The sequence below is a fragment of the Cyanistes caeruleus genome, chromosome 9, assembly GCF_971803275.1.
Source record: "Cyanistes caeruleus chromosome 9, bCyaCae1.hap1.1, whole genome shotgun sequence".
NCBI classification, from domain to species: domain Eukaryota; kingdom Metazoa; phylum Chordata; class Aves; order Passeriformes; family Paridae; genus Cyanistes; species Cyanistes caeruleus.
The window spans coordinates 8,863,181-8,887,805 of record NC_141709.1 but is presented as its reverse complement, the minus strand read 5'-3'; the positions used below and the strand labels follow the sequence as shown (position 1 = coordinate 8,887,805).

Here is a 24,625-nt window from a genome sequence, read left to right as displayed (position 1 = left end):
TTGTGTGCAATTTGCTGTCAACTGTGGGTTCCTCAAAGGTGCTGCCTTTGCAAGAACTGCCCTGGATGCTTTGCCCAGGGAGATGTTGGCAAAACTTGGGCAGAAGCTGTGCCTAAGGGGCTCCCTCAGGAGGTGTTGGACACACACTGATGTTTCCTGTGTGGATGGGCGCAGCCACTGCCCTCAGCCCAGCAGGAATCCTCCAGCCAGAACTGCTGCTGGCCTGTCCATCCTCCCCTCACTCAGTGCACCAGGATGGGTGTCACTGCTGGACACAAAATGAGTCACAGGGACACAGCTCGAGGTGTGGTGCAACAGAGTCCTTTATTCTCTCAGTATTTATAAGTTTTTGACCACCACCAGAGAATGGATAGTCAGGTCACCACCTTCCCAACCACACTGGCTGTGAGAGGTGTCCATCAAAAAGGCAAATGCTGGCTTGGAGATGCCAAGTCCAGATCCCTGCACTTGTGGGTGCATCCATGGGGATCAGGAGCTGCTTGCCCAGAAGGAGCTGGCCACCAAGCCCAGTCTCTTCTGAGGGACAAAATTCCCTCTCCCTGCTCACGGAGCGATCCCAGCCCAGCACAGGATGGGAGGCACAAACACCAGGGCAATGAGACAGACTGGAAGTGACATTCTTAAATGGTGTCACTTCCAATTAGTCTTTGTGCCTGCAGAACGAGAAGAACTATTTTTAAGTTATGTTGGAGATTTGTTTTCGAGGTTTTCCAAAGTATAGCAAGCATTTTTCTCTCCAAGATGTCACAGCTTGCGTTTTTGATCCTTTTTATGACTTGTCTTTGCTTCTTTTCCTTTTTTCTCTCTCCTGTCATATCCCAAACATTCACCAATTTTCCCCACAAAGACAGTATCCACTTGTGCTTTTTTATAAAGGGGTTTTCTATGGAACTTCTCAGTGAACAATTAATTCTTTGGCCAGCTCTGCAAATGGAAAATACTTGATTGAAGAGCAGCAATATGTGGACAACTCAAGAAACACACAAAATATCTTTAAGACAAATTAATTTTCAAACAAAGATGCAAAAATAAATTGCAATTTGCAAATACACTGAAGGTAAAATTCCCCCCCAGAATGGGTTGGGTTGGAAGGGTCCTTATAGATCATCTCATTCCTCCCCCAGCCATGGGCAGGGACACCTCCCACTATCCCAGGCTGCTCCAAACCCTGTCCAGCCTGGCCTTGGGCACTTCCAGGGATCCAGGGGCAGCCCCAGCTGCTCTGGGCACCCTGTGCCAGGGCCTGCCCACCCTCACAGGGGAGAATTTCTTGTGTATTTCTGACTTAAATTTCCCCTCTTTCAGTTTGATCCCATTCCCCCTTGTCCTGTCACTGCAGCTCCTGAGGAAGGGTCACTCTCCCACTTCCCTGCAGCCCCTTCACACCCTGGGAAGGAGCTCTGAGGTCTCCTCACAACCTTCTCTTCTCCAGGTTCAGCTTTCCCAGCCTGTCCCCACAGGGAAGGAGCTCCAGTTCCCTTGCCAGCATCTCCTCCTGGTTCCTCGTGCGACACAACTGATGGAACTGCTCAGGCTGAGCTCGTGGGCAAGATCCCAGCAGCCCCAAACCAGGACAACCCCAGACACTGCAATTCAGACCCAAAATGCTCGGGATGGTGAGGCTGAACATGGGGCAGCACAGCCCACATCTCAGTCAATATCCAGCATTTTATTCTGGCCTAGATCCTCCACTGCTGACATCCCCTTTCTCACGTGTCCACCTGCAGGACTGAACAAATCCTCTCTCCTGGCTGAGATTTCCTTGGCTTCCCCAGAGGGGAAGGAGATGGAAAACCAAAGCCCTGGAGAAGAGGGAGGTGGGAAACCATCCCTTTTTCACCACCTGGGAGCAACACAAAATTCTGCTGTTCCAAACAACACCTGGGGCTGTTTGCTGAAAAGGACGAGCACAACTCAGGGGCTGCTTAGCTCCAGACCAAAAATAAAGTCAAAAAAGCAAAGTCAAAATCCTTTCCAGGCTGTCCCCTGCCCCCTGGCCAGCCAGGTGACTGTCACTCAATACTGAATTCGTGCATCTCACAGGAACTTTGCCTCAAATGATAAATCAAGCAGGTTTTTTTAAAGCTCCACCTTATCACAGTCTCTCCTCCGGCACTTCCATGGGAAGGAATAATTATTTTGTGCTCACTGCATGTATAATGAATTTTCAGGCATACTTGTTTGATCGATAGCCTTGAAAATAAAAAATCCCATTAGTCTAACAAGCTCACCAATTATTTCCTGGGATCACTGAGCCTATTCCAGCAGAGAAAGTTGCATAAAATTGAAAGTGAACAGGGAACAGTGCAATATGTTGTTTTACAGGGTAAAACATTCTAAAGCAGTGTTTCACATCGTGTTTGGGGGCAGAGGAAAGAGAACTGGAAAGAGCAGCGAGCTTGGGTCTGCCTTAGCTGCGTGGAAATACCTGGGCAGGGAAGAAACATTTAAAGTTGCCTGAATTTAGATATTAACTACTCTTGTAGTTAACTGCTCTGTCCAAGCCAGCTTTTGCAGGTTCCATGTTTTAAAAAAAGGCTTTTCCAGGACACCCATTCTCACTCATTTCAGATATTGAAACCCAGGCTGGTGAATGGCACTCCAGAAAAATCAGTGTCTCTCTCTCAGCTCCAAAGAAAGCGTGAATAACTTGCTCAGACACTGGAGGTACACAAAGTTGGATGATGCAGATTTCCTCTCCCCACCCAACCTCCCTCAGTCCCCATGAGCTCCTGGGGGCTGTGGGGACACCACTGAGCTCTCTCCAACCTCCAAATTAGTCCTGCTGCCCTCTGGGGTCACCACCTCTCTCCACTGTCGTGGCCAAAATAAAAAATAATTCAAATTGCTCCCAGGAACTGCCTCAGCTTCAGCTGGAAGCTGAACCCAGCACACAAAGGGATTCATTCACTGAAGGCAGCAAGGGGCCAAATCCAAGGCAAAGATTCCCAAGTAAGTCTGCAGCTTGGAATAAGCTGGGGGTTGGCATGGACAGGACACAGCTTCAGTTTGAGCATCTGTGTCAAAGCAGCAGTAAAACCCCCAAAGTTGGTTATTGCTGGGGGTTTCCATCAGGATTACACCCAAATCTTGCTCCATATTTGGCAGCTCACAGATCAACACACTGAGGAAGCACCAGGAAAGAGGCTGGACGTGGCAGGGGTGGCTGCAGGGTTTCATCAGCCCTTTCCCTGCCACTCTGAGTGTTGGAAGGAGAACATATCTGAATTCAAAGCACAATTTAAATCTTGTTTGCTCTTTAGGGATGTTGAGAGATGTTTTTGCTGTGGTTCTGGAGGGGCGGCAGCAGCAAAGGCAGGCAGTGATTAGAGAAATGCCTAAAATTAACAATGTTATACACACTGGCATTCCTGACTTCCAGCACTCCACACTGCACCCAGAAAGGTGGAAGTGGCTGCTCAAACACCCATGAAAATTACAAATTAGACAGAGCATGAAAACAGAACCATTTTGTGCTGGGGGATGGGGTCAGCAGCAAAAATGGACCTTCATGGACAGAGAGGATGATTTGACTTAATCTAATAATTGCAGGCCTGAAGAGTTTGGGGACTGAGAATGAAGAGTTTTGAGGGTTCCATGGCACCAAACCAAGCCCAGGGTTGTCCCCAAGATGCCAGCCCAGCCCTGGGAGAAGCCAGGGCCAGAGGCTGCAGGATCTTGTCTGGGTTCACCCAAACTGCTCCCTTCTCTTTCAGCACCAGCACATCCCCTTTTCCTGGGCCTTGGAGTATCCATCTGTGTTCCTGCCCCTCACCCTGTGCCTCCCTGCAGGTCACAGCTGCTCTTCTGCTCCTTGCAGCCTCCTCCTCCTCCTCCTCCTCACAGCACTGACACGGAGAGGTGTCCCCAGGTGGAACAGGACGTGCTGAAGTGCTCTGGCTGAACAGATCCCACCAGGAATCAGGGGCTGCAGAGCAACACCAGCACAAATGGGCTCTCTGGGGGCTGGTGCCATCCCTGCCCAGGTAAATGACCATGCGCAGAGTCAGACAAGTTTATTTCTATTACAAAAGGCTAAAAAACCTACCACCACCAAAAATCCCACACATTTTCTCCCTGTTCCTGTCTCTGGAAAAAGATCCACAGCTAAAAACAGAACAAGGGAGTCTTCAAAACAACCAGGAATGATGAGAGAAAGGGCACAAGTGGAGTAACTGAGGCATGAAAATGGAGTTTTAGCTTGTCACATTCAGTACTGCCTAGAGGGCCCTGGAAATACTGAACCCCCTGCCACCTATCTAAACTTTAGAGATCCATCCCAGCAGGGCCATGAGCCACTTCTGGCTAAGCTGAGGTCTGTCAAGCACTCCTCAGGCACACAGGAGGACACCAGTGAAGGGTTTGGGCACCTCTGGTCACATCTGCTGAGGTGCAGGGTGCCCCACTCTTCCCAGCTGATTCCCAGCACCAGCAGCACATCACAACCTCCCAGCTCCGAGCCACAGGTGAGCAGGGCTGGAGTCTGCCTGCTCCAAGGAAAGGTTTTTCCCAGCTGCAGGAGACCCCAAGCCCAGCCTGTGTTTGCCAGCCCTCCTGGCCGTGAGTGAAGTGCTTTCCCTGGGGGAGCAGCACAGTTTGATTCTCCCTCCAGCTGCCTTGGCTGTCTCTTACTGACCCCTTCAGCCGCAGGGCTCTTCCTGGAGCACGTCCTGTGCATCAGGATTGTCTCCCCACACCTCCTGGCTGTGGAGACTTTTGTGGCAGAATGGTTAGGCGAGAAAGGCCATGACTGTACAAACTTGCTAGAGATAAAACACCACTAGTGCAGAGGCAGTCTCAAGGACGGATTGCCCTTGAGATATGGGGAGGAGAACAAGAATGTGGTAGACAGAACGAGAAAGAAGAACCAGGGACGGTCTGGTAACCGCAAGAATGCAGAAGCACATAGCTATGTACTGCAGTAATGTAGATAGCAGAATAACCAATGATGAGCTATACTTTTGCAATATGTATGAGCTAATTAAATCATGTATTTAGACACGAGTGTAATGATCAATAAAGGAGATTTGCTTGACGACCACCTGGTGTCTGCGTCTCCCTTCTCCGACAAATGGTGACCCCGACGACGACCCCCTGCTGAGAAAAAAGCGGGGGAGAGAACACGCCACGGTCGGTGAAGTAGTGTTGGGACCTGAGGCACCCGGGTCGGTGCTAAACGACGAAGGGAAAGCACCCTCAAGGACTACATCGGTGGTCTTGAGCCATACGTGCTGCCGGAGCCGGAGGGGTGCAACAGCGCTGACGACAAAAATGGACAGGCAAGCAGCATATGATTTATTTTTGGGGTTATTAGATAAGCTGGGGGTTAGAGACATAAATCCTAGAAAAGACGTACCGGGATTGCTAGCATGGGGTCACGCGAAGGGTTGTTTTTCCAACCCGCACACGGTACATGAATTGAGTGAGTGGCGTAAGTTAGGAGATGTGTTGTGTGAAGCAGTCTTAGAAGAAGATAAAACAGCAATAAAGTTAGGAAAAATTTGGCGAGTTGTGCATAATACTCTATTGAAACATCAGGCAGAAAAAAGAGCGGCTCAGCAAGCAGTAGAAGCCTATAAAAGGAATGCACGGTATGGAGATCATGAACCTTTAGCACCAAGTGTCTCCCAAGTAATTATACCTGCTTCTAGCAGTTTGGGCACAGATGATTGTGCTTGGCCCTCGGCACCCCCTCTCAATAAGTCCACAGAGGACGTTGAAGTGCCTGTCGTAGCCACCTCTGATATTAAGGACCCTTCAGCCCAATCTGTTAAGCCTGGAATGCGTAGTTCACAATCTCCGCCAGAGCCAGATCCTGTCCCTGGGGCAGAGAGTGACCTGTGGGAGGAAATGGCTAGACAGAGGGGAGAAGCATGGAACGCATTGGCTAAGCATGGGCTAGAGAGTGGGGATGAAGTCACCGTGGAGGCGGCGAGGACGTGGGCTCTGCCTGTAGTTTACACCCCGGGGGTAAACCAACAAGGACAAGCTGTTCAGTTAGGGACCTATACACCTCTTGATTAGAAGTTGTTAGCTCAGCTGCGACAGACAGTGAGTCAATTTGGATTTAAGAGTGAACCAGCTAAACAAATGATAGACTACATATTTGACACGCATTTGCTAACTGTCAATGACTGTAGAAGCATTGTGAAACTGATGTTTACTCAACATCAGCAGCTGCTGTTTAACGCACATTGGCAAGCTTTAGTTCAAGAGTCGGTTGGAGTTCAAAGAGGACCCGGTGATCCGTTACAGGGAATTACAGTGGAAGAGATGATGGGATTAGGAAATTATAGAAGAACCGAGGCTCAGATGATTTCCGGACCAGACAAAGTTAGGGAAGCTATGCGTCTGCTTAGAGTTGCTATCAGTCAGGTGAAAGATAGTTCAGGAATTCCCATGTATATGGGAATCAAACAAGGGAGAGAGGAGTCTTTTGGAGACTTTGTTGATAAGGCTGCTACCGCTATAGAACGAGCAGGGGTCCCTGAGTATATGCGAGGGGCTTTGCTTAAACAGTGTGCCTTGCAGAATAGTAACGAGACTACTAAAAGAGTTCTGTTGACCCTGGGGGCTAATTGGACGATTGAGGAAGCCTTAGAAAAAATGGCATTACAACCAACAGGGCAACAAGCATTCCTAGTGAATGCCATTAAAGCATTAGGAGAGGGGTTACAGAAACAGGCAGAAAGTACACAGACACAAGTGTTAGCTGCTCTTGCTCCGCTCCGCGCTCCAGCAGCGGCAACCGCGGCTGCGACCCAGAAGCCCCCTTCCATGAAATGCTACCGCTGTGGAGGAGGAGGGCACATGAGGCGACAATGCCGCGCGACTGGGGTCTGGTGCCAAAATTGTCAAAGCAACACGCACAACTCTTCTGCCTGCCGCCGGCGTTCGGGAAACTCACGGCGGAGCGCGAATGGCAGCCGCGCTCAGACACAAGTTGCTGCCGCGACGTCAGCGCCACCTCGTGTCTACAACCAGCCACTGCCGGGAGCTTGGGACTTGACTCGGCAGCAGCAGTGAAAACAACGCTGATGACAACGCACCCTGTTCGAATTCCTACGGGAGTTTACAGCCCAATAAAGATTAGGGGACAAGTATATGGAGGACTTTTATTGGGGCGCTCCTCGATTTCTGTGATGGGCCTATTTGTTTTACCTGGAGTCATAGATGCGGACTATACCGGAGAGATACAAATTATGGCATATACGCTCTACCCTCCAATTACTGTTGAAGCCGGTCAACGCATTGCCCAATTTATACCACTGCCACAAACAACCAAAGGCATTCAAACATTGATGCAAGGCCCTCGGAATAATCAAGGATTTGGATCATCAGGGATAGCCATGCTCACAATGGACTTAAACAGCAGACCAAAAAAGAAAAAATACAACAGACCGCACCTTGGAAGTACCTGGGATGGACTATTACCAATCAAATTGTGCGTCCACAAAAACTGCAGCTCTCAACAAAAATTGTCACTTTAAATGACGCGCAACGCCTACTTGGTGATCTTCAATGGTTGAAACCCATAGTTGGCATCCCAAACACCTTACTAAACTGCCTTCGCCCACTGTTGAAGGGAACAGATCCCAGTTCGCCTGTCACGATTTCCCCTCAACAGAACAGAGCAATCAAAGATATTCTCCAGTGTATAGAAGTAGGTTTTGTTTCCCGTCGCGATATTGACTTGCCCATTGACCTTACCATATGGAATACCTCAGAACATCTTCTCGGCGCTCTTACACAATCCAAAAAGAAAACGGGGGAAGTGTGGAGACTTTTGTGGCAGAATGGTTAAGCGAGAAAGGCCATGACTGTACAAACTTGCTAGAGATAAAACACCACTAGTGCAGAGGCAGTCTCAAGGACGGATTGCCCTTGAGATATGGGGAGGAGAACAAGAATGTGGCAAACAGAACGAGAAAGAAGAACCAGGGACGGTCTGTTAACCGCAAGAATGCAGAAGCACATAGCTATGTACCGTAGTGACATAGATAGCAGAATAACCAATGATGAGCTATACTTTTGCAATATGTATGAGCTAATTAAATCATGTATTTAGACACGAGTGTAATGATCAATAAAGGAGATTTGCTTGACGACCATCTGGTGTCTGCGTCTCCCTTCTCCGACATGTATACACTCAATGTGCTGCAAGGCCATAGCATGCCAGCACAGTGTCAGCACTATTAAAAATAAGCTTTTCAGCAGATAGTGACTGCTGAAAATAGCAGATAGATAGAAAACAGGTTTGAAATCAACATAAAAATAATGTAATATTTGTCCACTATGAATTCAGCCAAAATCTCCTCAAAGGTATAAAAAAGAAAATTATTATAACGAATTTAAGCAAAGTTCTGATGATTCTGTTTGTACCTCTGATTTGATTTGCTGTCGTAACCTCCTCAAAGATTGAGGGACCTTCCTCATAAAGGCTCGAATCAGAGAGAGAGAAGCAAACCTTTTTTGAGACTGCTTGAAAAGTTCTGTAGCCTTTAAGAATGTCAGAAACAAAAGACAGAACAAGATAATTTTTCACTTTTTAAAACTGAAGTGATAGACCTTGCCATTTTTACTAATTTTTTCCATCATGTAATTGCCAAACAGAACAGATTTACAGTTCTAATCTGAAAGCAGGCTGACTGCAAATCCCATCAAATATGTCAACAGAAAACATAATTTGAAATAATGTAATTCTGCATACCTGCTCCAAGCAGCTCGATTTTATTTGCTCCACATCTGTTTTGATTGAACTTTCAAAGGAGTCAATTTCTTTACTTTCTTTCTGAAGACACTTGCTGAAAAACTTTACCTCCTCAGAAGAAAAGTTACCGACCTCTGAAAATAATCTGAAAGCAAACATAAAAACAATTGGCTGTGAGTCATCTTTTTCCCCAAGACTGTTTCAGCTCAACAGCCCTGAAACATATATATCAACACAAATGTGATGAAAACAGCATAATAATTGTGGTTTAACAAGATGCATTTATTTTTTTAAATGGGAACCTAGATGAATAACAAAATAAAATTTACTTTTACTCTTCTGCCTATTCAACAAACGCTGATTCCCAGAACTCGGTCACCATTTATAAACAACACTTCTATGAAATCTATATACCTGCAACTTTTGAGAAAATCCACATTTGAATCTCTTAATTTTCCTAAAGCTTCCTCCAAGTGCTGCTGGTAACTTCTCACAGTAACCCTGACTGACTCCAGGTGGTTCTGGAGCTCTGATTCCAGATTGTTGCTGGAAGAAGCTGACCTAACAGCAAATAATAAAAGATAAGGAAAGATGTCTGAAAAGGAACACAACACAATGATTCAACAACTGCTGGCTGTAAAGACATGAGCAAATCTGAGGACTCAGAAGTGATTTATGACTCTCAAAGCAGCTCCCCAAGTTGGGATGGTTTGGATGAACCCATGGAAGGTATCAGCAACAGCTGATACTATTGCATCTTTTTCTTCAAAAACAATTAGTCAGCTGCTCTTACAGTGCATGTTCAGTAAACTGGATAAAATCTAAACCAATGAAACATCTTTTCTACTTAAAGACTGTCAGATGAAAATTTCCAGGTGTTCAGTCCTGATTTTAATTTCTTCAGGGCAAGAGAATGAAATTCTTTACATGTTTTCAAGTTTTATCAAGTAGTCTTCATTGAAGAGCAATAACATATGAAAGAACAGGTTCAGAATGCAAACCATAAACACCTCAGACAGAAATCAGGAGTATTTAACTAGGGAGATTCACAGCAACAGCAGTGGCACACTTACTGCTCAGTCACAGGAGCGTGGAGCAACTCAAACTCCAAGTGACTGACTCGGCAATTGAAGTGTGTGTTGAGGTTATTTAGCTGGTCTGAGAATCTGAGGAATTCAGCTCTCTCCTTTTCCAGGCCTTCTGCCAGTACTGCACAGTGGCGCTCAAGATGCTCTTTGTGAAGTGACAGTTCCTCTGAGAAGAAAGGAACTTTACAACAGGAACATTATTCCCTGTTTACTGTGAACTATCACTATGCCCAGTCAACCTGTGACCAGCAGCAGCAGCAGCAAAATAAAACAAAGCCATACCTCATAGTAGCTGAAATATACAAATTAAATACATTCCATTTGGTTTCTTTGACTTTTCTTCTGTGTAAGACACAGATCCTTAACAGCTCCTAATCCATTCAAACCACATGTGTCTCTTGTCTGCTCCAAGCATTCTTTTTCCTTTAGTTTTGGTCATTGCTGACATCTCCATTTATCTCTCTGTTCTCAGTCTCGTAACAAAACCAATGGCCATATTTTTTAATGGAAAATCATCCACTTTTCCTAGTTTTGTGAGGGAAGGAAAAAAATCAGTTTTGGTCTCTCTTCCAGAATGATAGCTGGATAAATCAAGAGCCAGGCAACCACCTGAAGAAAGCTGCCAGAAGAAGCACCTGTCCTCTTTGCAGAAAAAGGGAAATTGAAAAATTATTTGCCTGCTCTCCAAAAGCAGAATTTTTTTCCTTATGTGTTAAAGACCAAGAAACCTGTCTAAAATCCCTTTTTCTCACCATAAAAACTTGACACTTCCTATGCAAAAAGAGTTTTAGTTAGACGATGCTCTGTAGCTGCTCAATGACATTTCACAGAGTTAAATCCTCCCTCTCATGTTTTCAGAAGCTTGGCCCTGACATTTTGGCTCTCCCAACTTGCTAATTTCTTTTCCTGCAATACTTTTAAAATATTTTTTGTACAGCACAGACTCTTGTTAAATAATTTCAAGGTGGATGAGAATTCACAAACATTGACAATAGAATGTTCAGTATCTTCTGCAATCCAGTTGTTAATCAAGGCACTACTGTCTATTTTTCCAAAAATAACACAGCACAAACCAGGAAGAGCTCTAGAAAAGAAATATCATTTTAAAAATATGTAAGTAACATAATATACTGGGAATTCTTGACAGCCAACTGCTTTCTATTGTCTTCTACTACTAAGTCAACTAGTGCTGAAACAGATTTTGGCCCACTTAGGACCATCATGTTAGGAACACATGCGATGCTCAGAATACAAAAAAAAAAGTCAATACCAGCTCGAACATTGTAGATTTTTGTCTGTATATCCTCCTGCTTTCCTTGATGCAACTTAAGATGCAGCAGAAGTTTTGAATTCAGCTCCTCTTTCTTGGCAGCTACAAAGACATAGGAGTTTGACAAGGATTCTGCAAACCATTTCTCCAAGTGCTCAAAAAAGCAGAGGCGAATCCTATGGTTGAAAAAGAAATATTATGGTGAGGAACAGCAAATAATAAGTAAGAATTTATTAAATACATAATTTCTAAGAATTTAACTTCTGGCTATAGGAAGGTATGGTTTCAGTACCATTTGCATAGTACTGGTAGAATTTTTGAGCTAGCTGCATACTACTGAGTACCAGGCATTTTACCTTCAAGGCTTTGCAGGGGATTTGGGCAAATTACTTGTCTCACTAAATAATTTTCCTTAAATGATGAATATTCTGTAAAGGTAAATGTTTTTATGGTACTTTGACAGCCATGGATACAAAGCAATATAAACATTTTCTCGTATTTGTATGAATTTCAAAAGTGGATTAATGTAATAATTGTACAATTAATTTTATAATTAAATAGCTAACAATATAAATATCTAATTATACAACACTAATTAGATAACTTTTCCTCTGTAGTCTAATGTTTCTTCTAAGCAGCTGAAATTTGTGTGTTACATAAAGGGAAAGAACAGAATTTGTTTTCTACTTACCTTTCCTTCAGCTTGACAAACATGGCTTCTGTGAGAAGTACATATTTCAGATACATAGGAAGGGATTCTTCTTTTTCGAAACTTGTAAGGTAACTCTCTGTGATGTCAGTCTTTCCTGCCTCTTCAACTCCAAGAACAGTAAAAGTGTTTCCACTAGCAGTGGAGAAAATCTCCGTGGCAATTTCAGCACTTTCTGCCTCACTGCTCTTGGATGCTGACTGGGAAACAGTGGGAAATTATCACGTTACTTTTAAAGGTATCAGCATAGAATTAACAGCGCACCAGCTAGTCTAGGAATCCTAAGGATATTTAGAATAATGTTCTCATTCTTAATTTGGACATTTACACAGTGCTGGCAATATTTATATATTTATATATTTATATATTTATATATTTATATATTTATATATTTATATATTTATATATTTATTTATATATATGCCAACAAGACATAGGCAGAGTCAACAATGTTTGAAAACTTTTTCGTTATGGTATTAATTCATGGAAACTGAAAAACTAATACGTAGGTACAAATACTTCGCTTAAATCATTCACTACAGGCTGAGAACACTGTGATGAAAGACAGATTAGAAAAAAAATTATGAAAAATTATCAAAAAGAATGGTTGTGAACTGTTTTATACTCTCCATTTTCCCATAAAAGGATCTAGAGCCCTGGGTGCTTTGTATACAAACTAAGCAAAAAACGACTTTCTATTCATTCTCAGCAAAAAGATTCCTATTCCTCCTTATTTTGGTCAAGACTGCCTTCACTTTCAAATGTATTCTCTTGCTCACTTACCTGCATAATACTTAGTCCCTGTTCTGCATGCTCATTTTCTTCACTTTTATGAGGAACACTCTCCTCATCTTCTTCTTCCTCTGTTTCTGCAATTTCCTGTGCCAAGATCACCTGTTTCTCCATTAAGTTTGTTTCTCCAGCTGATTTTTGACAACTGTCCCTATCTTCTGGCACCAGTTGAGAGAGGCCATTGTCCTGCTCTGCTCTGGGCTGGGATGTCCTTGCTTTGAGCCCTGGGGGTAATTTTGGATGCCACAATGTTAGAAAGACCTAAAGCTGCTAGAGAAGTCCAAAGGAGGGACACAGAGATAGTGAAGGCTCTGGAGGGGAAACCATACAAGTGGCTGAGGGCATTTGGCTCAGCTGGAGAGAGGAGACTGAGGTCACACCTCACTGGGGGCTGCAGCTCCTCTCAAAGGCAATAGAGGGGCAACTTTAATTTCTGCTCGGTGTGACCAGGGACAGGACCCAAGGGAATGCCTGGAGCTGTGCCAGGGGAGGATTAGACTAGGTACTAGGAAAAGGTTCTTCCCTCAGTGGGTGGTAGGCACTGAACAGGCTGCCCAGGGAATGGGCACAGCCCCAAGGCTGCCAGAGCTCCAGAAACATTTGGACAATGCTCTCAGGGATGCACACGTTGGGATTGTTGGGATGTCTGTGCAAAGCCAAGAGCTGGACTTTCATGATCCCTGTAATTCCCTTCCAACTCAGGATACTCTGATTTTCCTCTCCTTGCACAATGCTCTCAGCTTGCTGCTCCACTGTTTGTTCAGCTTCTGAAGCCTCAACTAGTTACTTACAATTAAAGCAGACTTCTACTGGTTACAGCCCAAAGAAATAGAAATTGAAAAACAAGTAAGCAGAAATACCTGTTTGGACTGTTGAGGTATTATTTTGATCTTGAACTGTGGAGTCTATCGTGCCTTGCAAGTTTGAAAACCAAAACAACAACAAAAAATACCTGCCACACTGTTTTAAAATATGGATTTGCTTATAAGAAACCCATATTCCTTCTCAAAATGTTTCTATTTCAGTAAGATATGATAGTCTTGAATAGATCACTTACTATCTAAAGAACCTGTAACACTCAAATAGATTATTTTAAGTCTATTACCTTGTAGTTCTTTGTTCAAAAGGCAAATGGATTTGCTAAAATGCCGTTTGTAACAAGGACAGAGTTAAAAGCGGGACTGAGAAATGTTTTGTTTTCCCTCTGCTATCTCTACCAAAAGCATTTTATTCAATGGCTGAAACAATATATAATCTGGATTTTAAAGGTAAATTTTCTCTAAAGTGAAAAATGAATACACTAATAAGGTTCTAAACCAGTAGATATTTTCTTTTTACCTGTTTGGAGATTTCCTTCACACTAAAATGCTGGCTGATGGATATACTATAAGAAATCAATTCCCACAAAATAGCTTTTGGGTAAGCCATTACTTCATCCATTACAATTTGCTTGAGTGTCTCATTCCTGTCCAATTTAAGGTCACTGTTGAAGAGACTCAAGTATGTATAGAAATAAAATTCAGTATGATTGCAGTGCCTTTAAATCTAAATCTGACCTTCTGATCAGTCTCATAAAACCTTTAGGCTAAATCTTGCGACTGACCTGTTTACACTGAATACAATCACATTCTGGCTTGTTAGAGATTAGTTCATTACAAATAAATAAATGCACAAAAGTTAAGAAATATTTATAGTAAAGCCTTTTACATCCTTCCTTTTGGATGGGGAACCATACAAACACTGCTTACATAAAAGATGTTAAAATATTGTCTTCCATGTTAGTTCTGCACTGTGCTCAGCTGCGACTGAGCCTTTCTGGTTCATCTTCCTTTTACTTGAAAATAAAGCTACATCTTGATTCAAGAAAAATCAATGTTCACACTTGTTTTCATTTACATTTGCATTTGCTTTGTCTCCTAAACAAAGATAATTATGGGGAATTTATGTATATGTTCAGATAGGTTACATTCCATTTCTGCAATCTGGACTTGTATTTTCACTTGGTCTGTTACCTCTGACTTTCTTTTAACTGCTCAAATGAGTGTGGTTTTGGAATGATAGCAGTCTCCCTTTGTCCCATTCCTAAACGGTGGGTATTATTTGCCTTAACCTTGTTCAATATGTACATTATTTTATATTCTTACATGAAGTTAAAAGCAGTCTTTTTCCATACCTTCACACAATAGCATAAACAAGACCTAAGTAGTACAACCAGCGTTAAAATATGCTTTACTTTTTAAGTTTACAATACAAAACTCATACCTAGTTCTAATTTGATCTAAAGAGGAAAGGGCTTTCTCCAAATATTCCTTCAGCTCTTCTTCACAGCTTGCCATCTTCATTTTTTCCAAACTTGTATCCAGATTATCTTTCATCATCTAAGGCCACATGAAAAAGCTAGTAATAATGGTTTAGTAGATACTAAAATCTCCATTACTATTTAGGATTCAAATAAGTTAATTATGTACATATATTCTACACCAATAAGGGAAGCTACCTTAGCAAAACTCATCACCCATGAAGATCTGCCTAGATAATGAACACCTCTGACATTGCTATCCCAAGCTGGCTGTTGTAACTATGAGAACTTTGCATCCAACCAGACTATACCTGCACGACATCCCATAATAGCAACTTGCAGCCACTTTATACAGAAAGCAGCAGTGATCCTTAACACTGTTGCCCTATCAAGAAGAAGACAGGACTGTCCATTCAGTGTGAATCAAGGAGTTAGCAAAAATGCACTTGACTGAATGAAACTGAAAAGTAGAAATTCCAATACAAAAGTCAGATATTATGTTCTTAATTTTATAGCAGCTATTTTGAATTCCAGAGGGTTCTTTGCATTAAGAAGTCCTTTCTTTACAGCACACCCTTGTTTTTATGTTTATACCTGAATTATGTTATCCTGTTCCCATCTGCATTCATCTACTTTCTTCTCAAGTACATCATCCTGCTGGGACAGTTGGAGCTGATGGACATCCCAGAGAGCCATGGCATCCTGAACATAGTTGTACAAGCCTTCACAATGCTGCTCATGCCATTTAGCCATCTCCTTAAAATCACTCTAAAGAAAAACATTCAAGTGAACAAGTTCTTTTTAAACTGCTGGAAGGTGAAATGAATGAGTAAGAGGATATGTAACGTGATAAAAGGCTGCCTGGAATTACATGACTGGTATTCAACATGGTGTCTTCTATTTGGAGAGTTAAAAAAAATGAAAAATCCAAGTAAACTGGGTAAGAATGTGGATTTTTGTAGTACAAGCTGAGAGTATCAAAACTTCTGCTTATTCTGGCATCATAAAGCACCAAATCACATTCTACAATTTATCACATCAGGAACAACTGCCCAGTCATTTTATATATAGAATCACAAAAGATCAGATTGGAAGACATTTGGGAGATCATTTAAATATATTCCTCTGTCATAAGGCAGACTGGGTGGGCCATACGTCATTCATCTCTATCATATGCATTTCAGATATAAATTATAATAAAAATACAATATATTTATATTACAAATAATAAACACAATAATTATGAATTCTTCCACAGGAAGCTTTTCCACACCAAACTTTGCTTCTTTGTAGTGCTTAGTCACACTGTGGACCTCTTTCTAATGTGACATCAATAGCCTACAATGCAGAAGGCATTGCAGGTGGGAGCACAGGAAGAAAGGACTAATCCCAAGGAGTGATAAAAATAAATGTAATAGACGCACATTCATGTGCTCCAGTTGTTCTTCAAACCTATGTTTTAGTTTCTCAGTCATCTGGAGCATGTTGGAATGCACAATTTCAACATCTTCTACTGTGCAAATATCCAACAGGGTCATCTAAGTGAAAAGAATAGCAAATTATTCACATGCATATAAGAAATACTGCATGGCTTTCAGAGAAGATGGCTAAACTTAGTGTTTATTTGCTTGTAATGGACAGAGGGAAGATTCAACCTCCTAGAGCCCACATTCCGTTAGTAAACAAAACAATTCAGTTGGATACAAAGGGAGAAACTGAGGCAGAGAGGTGGAATTCCTTTGCCAAGATAAGATGGATTTAGCACAAAGGCTGAGGGTCCTTGCATCCTCCAGGTAAATGCAGGACAGCACCCCCTTCATTACTGGCATTTGTTAGAGCTTTTACACATTTCAAGTACCTTTTGAACAGAGTAAGAGGTTAAAAACTTGTTATCTCAATGTTTGGCGGATCCTCAAACATATTTTACTGTAATGACATATCGTACCATCACTTCCACACCCAAAGCTGACACTCACCTTGCAGACCTGCACTTTTTCCTGACATTTGTCCTGGACCAGCTCATACTGGATGCGCATTTTCTCCATGCACTCCACATTAGGTGTGTCTGAATGATATGGAACAGACCACGGTCAACATTCCTGTACTTCACAGTGCAGTGTGAAAAGGAAACATGACAGCAGCCCTGTGCTGAATCTCAGCACAGGGACAGATGCCAGCAGTGTCTGCACACCACTGTGACACCACCAACCAATCAAAAGAGACACCTTAATACACAGCTGTTTCTAATTATGCTTCAAAGTAGCAAGTTATTTACAATTGCTACCAACCTCCATGCTACCATACAGGCTACAAAGCTCACTGTGCTCTGCAGCAAGAGAAAGCAGACACAGAGGGAAGGCATACTACAGGACTTGGAGAAAGGAATTATCTGCAATATTTCCCCTCTTCTTCTCTGAGAGTTCAAAAGGAGGATTTTTTTAGGATTGAGAACTGATCCATGTCAAAATTAACCTTCTATTTCCCCCAGATTAATTCTAACAAGCCAGTTTCTGCTAGATCTCACCATGAGTAAGTGTTTGCACTGGCCAAAGGAAAGTGATGTCACAGGCAGCTTCTTTGGGTCTTCCTAGTAGCCAGCTCAGAGCAACAGAGAACGTAAGTGGGAACATATAGAATAAAGAATTGAGCAAACATGCACTTTCAGGACAACTGTCTGCCTCATGGTTGCCTGGGGAAAAAGAAAGGATTGCTTGAATTCCAAACTGGTTTTATCATTTCTCAACTTACCAATACTCCTGTTTAAATTCTCCAGAGTTCTGTACCATTCATTTATTATGTCAGATTGTGTATGTTTTGGAGGCAACAAGGTGCTATCAAAGTAGGAAACAAGAGTCAGGTATCTTAAAATACAAATCAGTCAGTACTTAAAATATAAAATTATGAATCAGAGTATCCATACTACTGTGCATTATTTTATTTAAAGCCATTTTGGCAATGAAAATAAACCAAAGAGACTGTTGTTGTTTGAGGCCAACTATTTACTGCCTGACAAGGAACTAAGTGTAATTCCTGCATCTAGGAATGTAATTGTTCCTACATACACTGTAAAAAAACTCCCTGTAAATATTGCAATACATTACACCCAAAAATGCTTCTTGTGTTCAGGATGGATATTCAAACACAGCAGTGTTGGATTTCTATGCAGACTCCTCTCTTAATTTATTACACAAATAAAATCCCACAGAGAAAAAATGTCTTGACATACCAACTTCTAGTTCTCCACCCATTCCTACCCCATTTCAAACGTCAGTAAGATTTACTTTTGCGTTCCTGCATTTTTAGCCCTTGATCACCACCTATTTAGTGTAGCTGGTGCAGTGAAAATCAAGAGTGCATTTTTTTCCATTAAAAAGAGCTGTACAAAAATAGGTTTAGACCCTGCCTTATTGCTGAATTTAACAATCACACACTGACAGGAAGCAAAGTGCATTGTGTAGCCAAGTCCCTCATTAACTCCAGAAAGAATTGTTTCCCTTTATGCTACACCCTCTTCTGCCATACCCAATGTGCTGCAAAACTCTCAGTCTCTGTTCACTAAGTACAATCTGCTTCTTTATCATATTTTCCATTTCTGTTTTCACAGTTGGGGGATTCTGTATTTCTTCACTTGCCGTAAATTCTCTGCAGGATGGAAAAAAGATATGTATAATGGAAACATGATATATGTGACATCATATGTGATATGTATAAAGAAAAAATGATAAAGTATTACTTTTATAGAAACTAGTCACTTTGCGTTATTCATTGTCCAAAATAAGACTGCAAAATTTCTGACCTGAAACTGAACTATGCAGTTCTTTTGGATGAGCTTCCAGACCTTGACTCTCTCTTGCCATTTCAGTTGATGCAATTTGTCTTTCTCAAGCTCTGATTTCATTAGATTAAAGAGCAGCTTGGCAGTTGCCCTCTCATTACCCAGCAGTACTCTGTTTATATTCTGTGTGTTAAAAAATAAAACCAGGAGTAGAAGCATTATACAACATGCAAAAACCAAAAAAATTGTCTCTTCTACAGAAAATGAGGGGAAAAAAAGGACACAAATGATAATGGATACCCTGCCAAGTAGAAATCTCTTCTATATTTCAGTGATTGATAGGCAGAAAAAATGCATTTCAGTTGGGGAAAAAAAAGACATTCTAGGAATATTCAGACTGATATCTTGCCCCAGGTAAAACATTTACCATGGCCTTATTGTTAATGAGCTGGTGAACATCAGCTGCCAAGAAGAAAGAAATTTCTTCCAGTTTCAAGGTCTACTTGGACAGTACATCTGCTATCTGTGCAATAAAATAATAAAGAAAATCAACAACAAAAAGTGTAACTCAAATATCAATTTTCAAAGTCAAAAAACTACAGGAATGAGACAATTTTTCCATTAAAATGAATTAAATTAATTAATCAATTAAATAAATTAAAATGAATTTATGTTAATTGGATGACACAGACTGAGAAGTAAATTTTAAAATATTACTCTTAGCTATCTTAAAGACTGATTTTTTCATTAATTCATAAAAATAGTAATGAAAACATTCCACTTTGCTACTACTCAGCTGACTTCTCTTTAATTGTGATAATTGAGTGCTCTGCAGACAGGCTGCAATATGAATTTAAAAATCAAACCAGCTTCCCTTCAAATATCTGAAGGGAATCCACCAGCGTCTGTTTTAAGTGAACACAGAATTAAAGCAAATGTGTTCATCTCTGCCATTTGTTGCAACTAATCCAACAGAAAGGTTACTGGTGATACTCTCAGACTTACTCACCATACCTGAATTACAAAGAGAGGAGGAATAGGCACTGATGGAACAGTTTTTCTTTGCCTACAAGGACAGTGCAGCAAGCTCTTCCAGAGTCTATCCATTTTTTTATCCAAACGTTTCCTATGATGTCCAATGACTTTGACAGGTTAGGCTGGATACTACAAAACTGCAACACATTTGCTACTGACACCCAGCCAACACAAACTAAAATCAAGCTAGCTCATGTCTATGCTCCTTCTCAGCTGCAGAATAGCTATGTTCCCCAAAAAAATAAGAGACCAGATGAAAGTTTGACCTACACAAGTCTCCAGGAAAATAAAAGCAGCTCACATATTCCTTGCACCTGTAGTATCCGTAATCGTGAAAGAAAGAAACACCTTAAAACTAGGAAAAAAGTAGCTTTTCCTGATTATGTGGGTGTAAAATGAGTGAAAATAAATGAGTTTATTAGTGAAAAGAAAGCAATCACCACATAACAGAACTACTGGCAGGCCTCTGACTCCTGTGGAAACAAGCTACTCCTGCTCTGCATCCAGCATGGTATCAGCAAATAACAATCTTATGCTTAAGCAACAGTTATTGAGACTGCAGCTCACTTTAACAGCTCGACTCCTTTCAATCTCCTTCAGGGATTCGTCCACTGCCCTAATCCACTTTTTTCTGTTTGAGGATTCTTCATGGATCATATTCCACAGTTCTTCCAAACCCTGCAATAAAAATCTACTCTCAATCTCATTGAAAAGTGAATATATATAAGAAAAAAATATAAACGGAAAAAACCCAATAATTTAGGACTTCAGTGAACCATAAGAAGACATTACATAGAGCAGGTACAAGTAACTGAAGTTGAGCCAATGCTCTGAGCTGCCTTACTTCAAATGAGAAACCTTCCAAAGCCATGTCAGATGCAATCTTTTCAAACAGAAGTTTACTCTTTTCATCTGATTTCATCACTTTAAGCTGAAGGAATTCCTGAATCTTCCAAACAGAGGCTTCCATCTCCTAAAACGGTAGGTCAGTGTAATCATTTCAATATTGGGCCTTGACCTTAGAAGAGCACTCAAGACTCTGCATTAAAAGATCCTGCTTTACCCTGCCAATGCCGTCCAGCTCCTGCTGCATTTCGGTCACTGCTCGATCGTGACGCTTTTGCCGCCGTTCTGCCAGGTACTTCCATGTACCACTGCCTGCTTCCTCAGGAACTGCAGAGAAAGAAATGAGCATTCTATAGCCTGGAACTGTTGCTGCAGAATATAGGATGCATGAACAATAAATCCCTCAATCTACACTGTAACTGCTGTAGTCTGTGCAGTTCTCACAGTGTGCAACATCTTTCCTTGGGAAGTGCAGTCTTAGCAAATGGAGGTAAAAATACAAAATACTAGAGTGTATTTTAAAATTTCCTTTATTAACTTCTGTTTTTCAGAAGGATAATAACATGGAACTATTAGCTCAGCTATGATGTAAAAAAATTGCAACATTTCAGGAATGAGATTTGATTACATCAAAACTGGAATTTATAATGCTAAACATGACCTGTGATTGACAATTTCACAACTGCTTTTTTTTCCTATTAGAAGACTCTTCATCTTCAAAATCATCAAACCATCAAAACTTTGAAACAAAAATTTGAAGATGAGGCCTCTTAAGCTTCAAATCATCAAAATTTGTCAGGCCATTTCTGAGCCTGATTTTTGTTGTCTTGCAGGAGAAAAATGTGCCAATGTGGCTGTAACCAAACTGTGTATTCTATTCCCCTCTACCTCATTTTGTGATGAGCTGTTAATGATAGATCATTTTCAGTGCATACCTGACCCCCCAGGATACAAGCTGGATGTTAAAATGAGAAGAGGCAGACCCTGCAGGGTGAGATAGTGTTTCTTTATCCTTCCTTCAGCTGGGGAAGCAGTAGCACCACCCATCCAGTGAGGGTCATGTCTGCCAATGGGCCATAATGAACTGAATATGTACTAGCAGAATGGGCAGCTGATCAAGGACTCCAAAAATATTCTAGATTCAAGGGATTCCATCATTCCATTGTGAACCTCCCTGCCCTGGGGGATGTACCACCTGAACCTCATGGATATAATCTGGGCACTTGGGCACTTGGGACACCACCACCACCACTGGACATCCAGAGGAGGACCCAAACTTTCACAAGACCACTGCTTCTGGCAGGACTGCAACCACTGCAACCCTGACCACAAGGGTGCCAGGCTGTACTCTGACTTTGTGTTTTAAATGTTTTTCTGTACCATTGCATTTACTGTAATCTTTCTATTCAATTGTAACTCCAATTCAAAATCTCTCACAAGGTATTTGTGTGGGGTTAATTTCTCCTGCTGATTTTCTTTCAAACCAGCACAATTTCATACCTTGTTCAGCTAAAACTGTTACATGTACCATGTCTCCTGTGAATGCAACTTAAAATAGATGACATTAAGAGAAACCAGTTTTACCAACTACATCAGGCAGGCCTCTGACTTTCTCAGCTGAACTTGCATCTACATTTCCCAATGCTTCTGAAAAAGGTGTAGGTTGTCTGAAACAGAAAGTGAATAAAGCTTCAATTTGTACCATTAATGCACCAGAAGAGGGACTAACATAATAGTATAATTCACTTTAATTGGCAAAATGTAACATTAAAGTGATCATAAATATCATCCCAACTTTCAAGAATATAATTTAAAGAATCAATGTTGCTTCTTCTGAGACAAATTGAAGCCTGGATGGTAGATGCCAGCTTAAAATCTATTAAGATGGCATTAAAGCAATACATGTTAGATTTAGAATGTGTAAACTACAGAGACATACAGAACAGTTCTAACAGGTAAAAAACTGTGAACTCTTTAGGAGACACCAGCAAGAAACGTGGAAATAGCCTTTATCTGCCCAAGTGCTTTTCCCAACAGCTTGGGCACTGGGTTTTTCCTTGGGGTCAGTGAGAATCCCTGTATCATTATTCAGCAGCTGGCTTAGGATAAAAAAGAATGGTTGTATTATCTTCATTCTTGTTCGTCACATTATCTTACAGCATCATCATGTAAGCCATTTACTTGGAAATACAGCCTAAAAAATATGTTTCTGACTAGGTATATATCTAGATTGCTATGAGCAAAGACAATTTCTTTTTAAAAGGAAAGCCATACAATATGCCTTCTATTGCAAATATTGGTCTGTTAGCCTGCACTTCAATGGGCAGCAAGCAGTTCATTATACTAAATTTACACTTGGCAAGGAGACAGTCTATTACAAGTCGTTAGTTCTATGACCAAGAATTCAGTAGTTCCTAATTCCCACTGAAAATCTGTCAATTTCATCCCTCTAGTTATGAACATGTAATTGGGGTTTTATGCTTCTGTTCTTTACCTGTCTGACTGTGGCTTTTTTGTGAAGTCACTGATGGGTGTTTCACCAACACATTTCTGCTGATTACATGGTAATGGCATGGCATCAGCAGACATTTCTGAATGCCTATTTAAAGTGTACTTTTTACTCTTCTTAGAGAATCTTGTCTTTTTTCCTTTATCCAAAAGGTGGGCTAAGTGAGCCTTTAAAGAAACATAATCTCAACAATTAGAATTCCTTCAAACCTACTGAATGGAGAGCAGCGACAAAATAATTAATAAAAACAGCAGGGCAAAGACAGCAGAAGAGAAAAGTAAAATAATGAACCCTACACACCACATGCATAACCACTTTCATCTAAGGCTATCTTCAAAATGAGAAAAAAAAAAAAAGGATAATCTTTTGCTTAGAGAGGAAAAGTGGAGTAACTGGATTGTGCTGCCTTGCTTACAGTTACCAAAGTTAACAGCAGAGTTAAAAATGCCTGTATTTGGCTAATTATGCCTCTAAACGTTTTACTACTCTGTTATGATTCTGCCTTTAGTTAATATAACCTGATAGACAACAAAGAGATGGGAACACATGTAGATTCACTGGAGAGCATATGCTGGAGATAACACATCCATTTTTTCCTAAAAAAAGCCAAAACCAGAAATGTTGAAAATGACCTGGGATCATTTCAACAGCCAGCAAACTGAGTAACACAACAAACTCCTTTGGCTTTTACTCAATCCTCTGCTTTTTTCACCTGGGCCTTGAAGATCTGTTTACAGATCTCTCTGTGAACATGTCACACTCGTCCTATTGAGAACACATGGCTCATCGCAGCTGACTGGCCGCGCCTGCTTCCAGAACTGGCAACTACAAGCTGGGAGCCAAGAGGAGATACAACACTTCACTTGGAAAAGGGCCTTCCTTGAATCCCAGAATCCCAGAATGGTTTGGGCTGGAAAGGACCCTAAAGATAGATCATCTTACAACTGCCTGGCATGGGCAGGACACCTTGGACTATCCCCCGTTGCTCCAAGCCCTATCCAGCCTGGCCTTGGACACTCCCAGGGATGCCACAGCCTTTCTGAACAATCTGTGCCAGGGCCTCAGCACCCACACAGGGAAGAATTCCTTTCCAAGCTCCCATCTATCCCCACCCTTTGGCAGTTTGAAGCCATTCCCACTTGTCCTGCCACTCCGGGCCCGTTTCCAAAGACCCTCTCCAGCTCTCTTGGAGCCTCTGTAGGCACTGCAAGGGACTCTAAGGTCTCCCTGGAGCCTTCTCTTCTCCAGACTGAACACCCCCAGCTCTCTCAGCTTGTCCTAAAGCAAAGGAGCACCAGCCTTCACAGCAGCTTCGTAGCCTCCCGGAGACTCCTAACGGTGAAACTCCACGCCTACCGCTCCCCTGCCAGGCCCCACGGGTGTCGCTCCCGGGTGTCGCTCCCGGGTGTCGCTCCCGGCTGTCGCTCCCGGGTGTCGCTCCCGGGTGTCGCTCCCGGGTCTCTCTCCGCCCCCCAGGGGCCCTCAGGCGGTCCCGCTCGGACGCGCTCGCGCCGAGCCCGCGCGTGCCGTTGTCAGACCAACGGGGGCGGGGCCCGCCTCATCCACAGCGC

The 24,625-nt window shown here is 42.0% G+C and overlaps 1 protein-coding gene across 1 annotated transcript; it reads right to left on the bottom strand.

Annotated features, from left to right (window-relative positions):
* Positions 1–839: 839 nt before the first annotated feature.
* On the bottom strand, positions 840–24,516 carry LOC111942675 (coiled-coil domain-containing protein 180-like). Its single transcript, XM_086841982.1, has 21 exons — positions 23,040–24,516; positions 22,130–22,212; positions 20,763–20,872; positions 20,544–20,672; positions 20,267–20,377; positions 19,092–19,187; positions 18,686–18,847; positions 18,412–18,531; positions 17,638–17,720; positions 16,866–16,954; positions 16,314–16,427; positions 15,484–15,657; positions 14,853–14,968; positions 13,908–14,055; positions 12,582–12,677; positions 11,781–11,998; positions 9,805–10,011; positions 9,146–9,292; positions 8,732–8,876; positions 8,404–8,520; positions 840–945 (listed from the first exon to the last, which is right to left on the bottom strand). The coding sequence occupies exons 8-21, from the start codon at positions 18,477–18,479 to the stop codon at positions 928–930; spliced, it is 1,740 nt and encodes a 579-aa protein (XP_086698108.1). The 5' UTR covers positions 18,480–18,531; positions 18,686–18,847; positions 19,092–19,187; positions 20,267–20,377; positions 20,544–20,672; positions 20,763–20,872; positions 22,130–22,212; positions 23,040–24,516; the 3' UTR covers positions 840–927.
* Between the last annotated feature and the right edge of the window lie 109 nt (positions 24,517–24,625).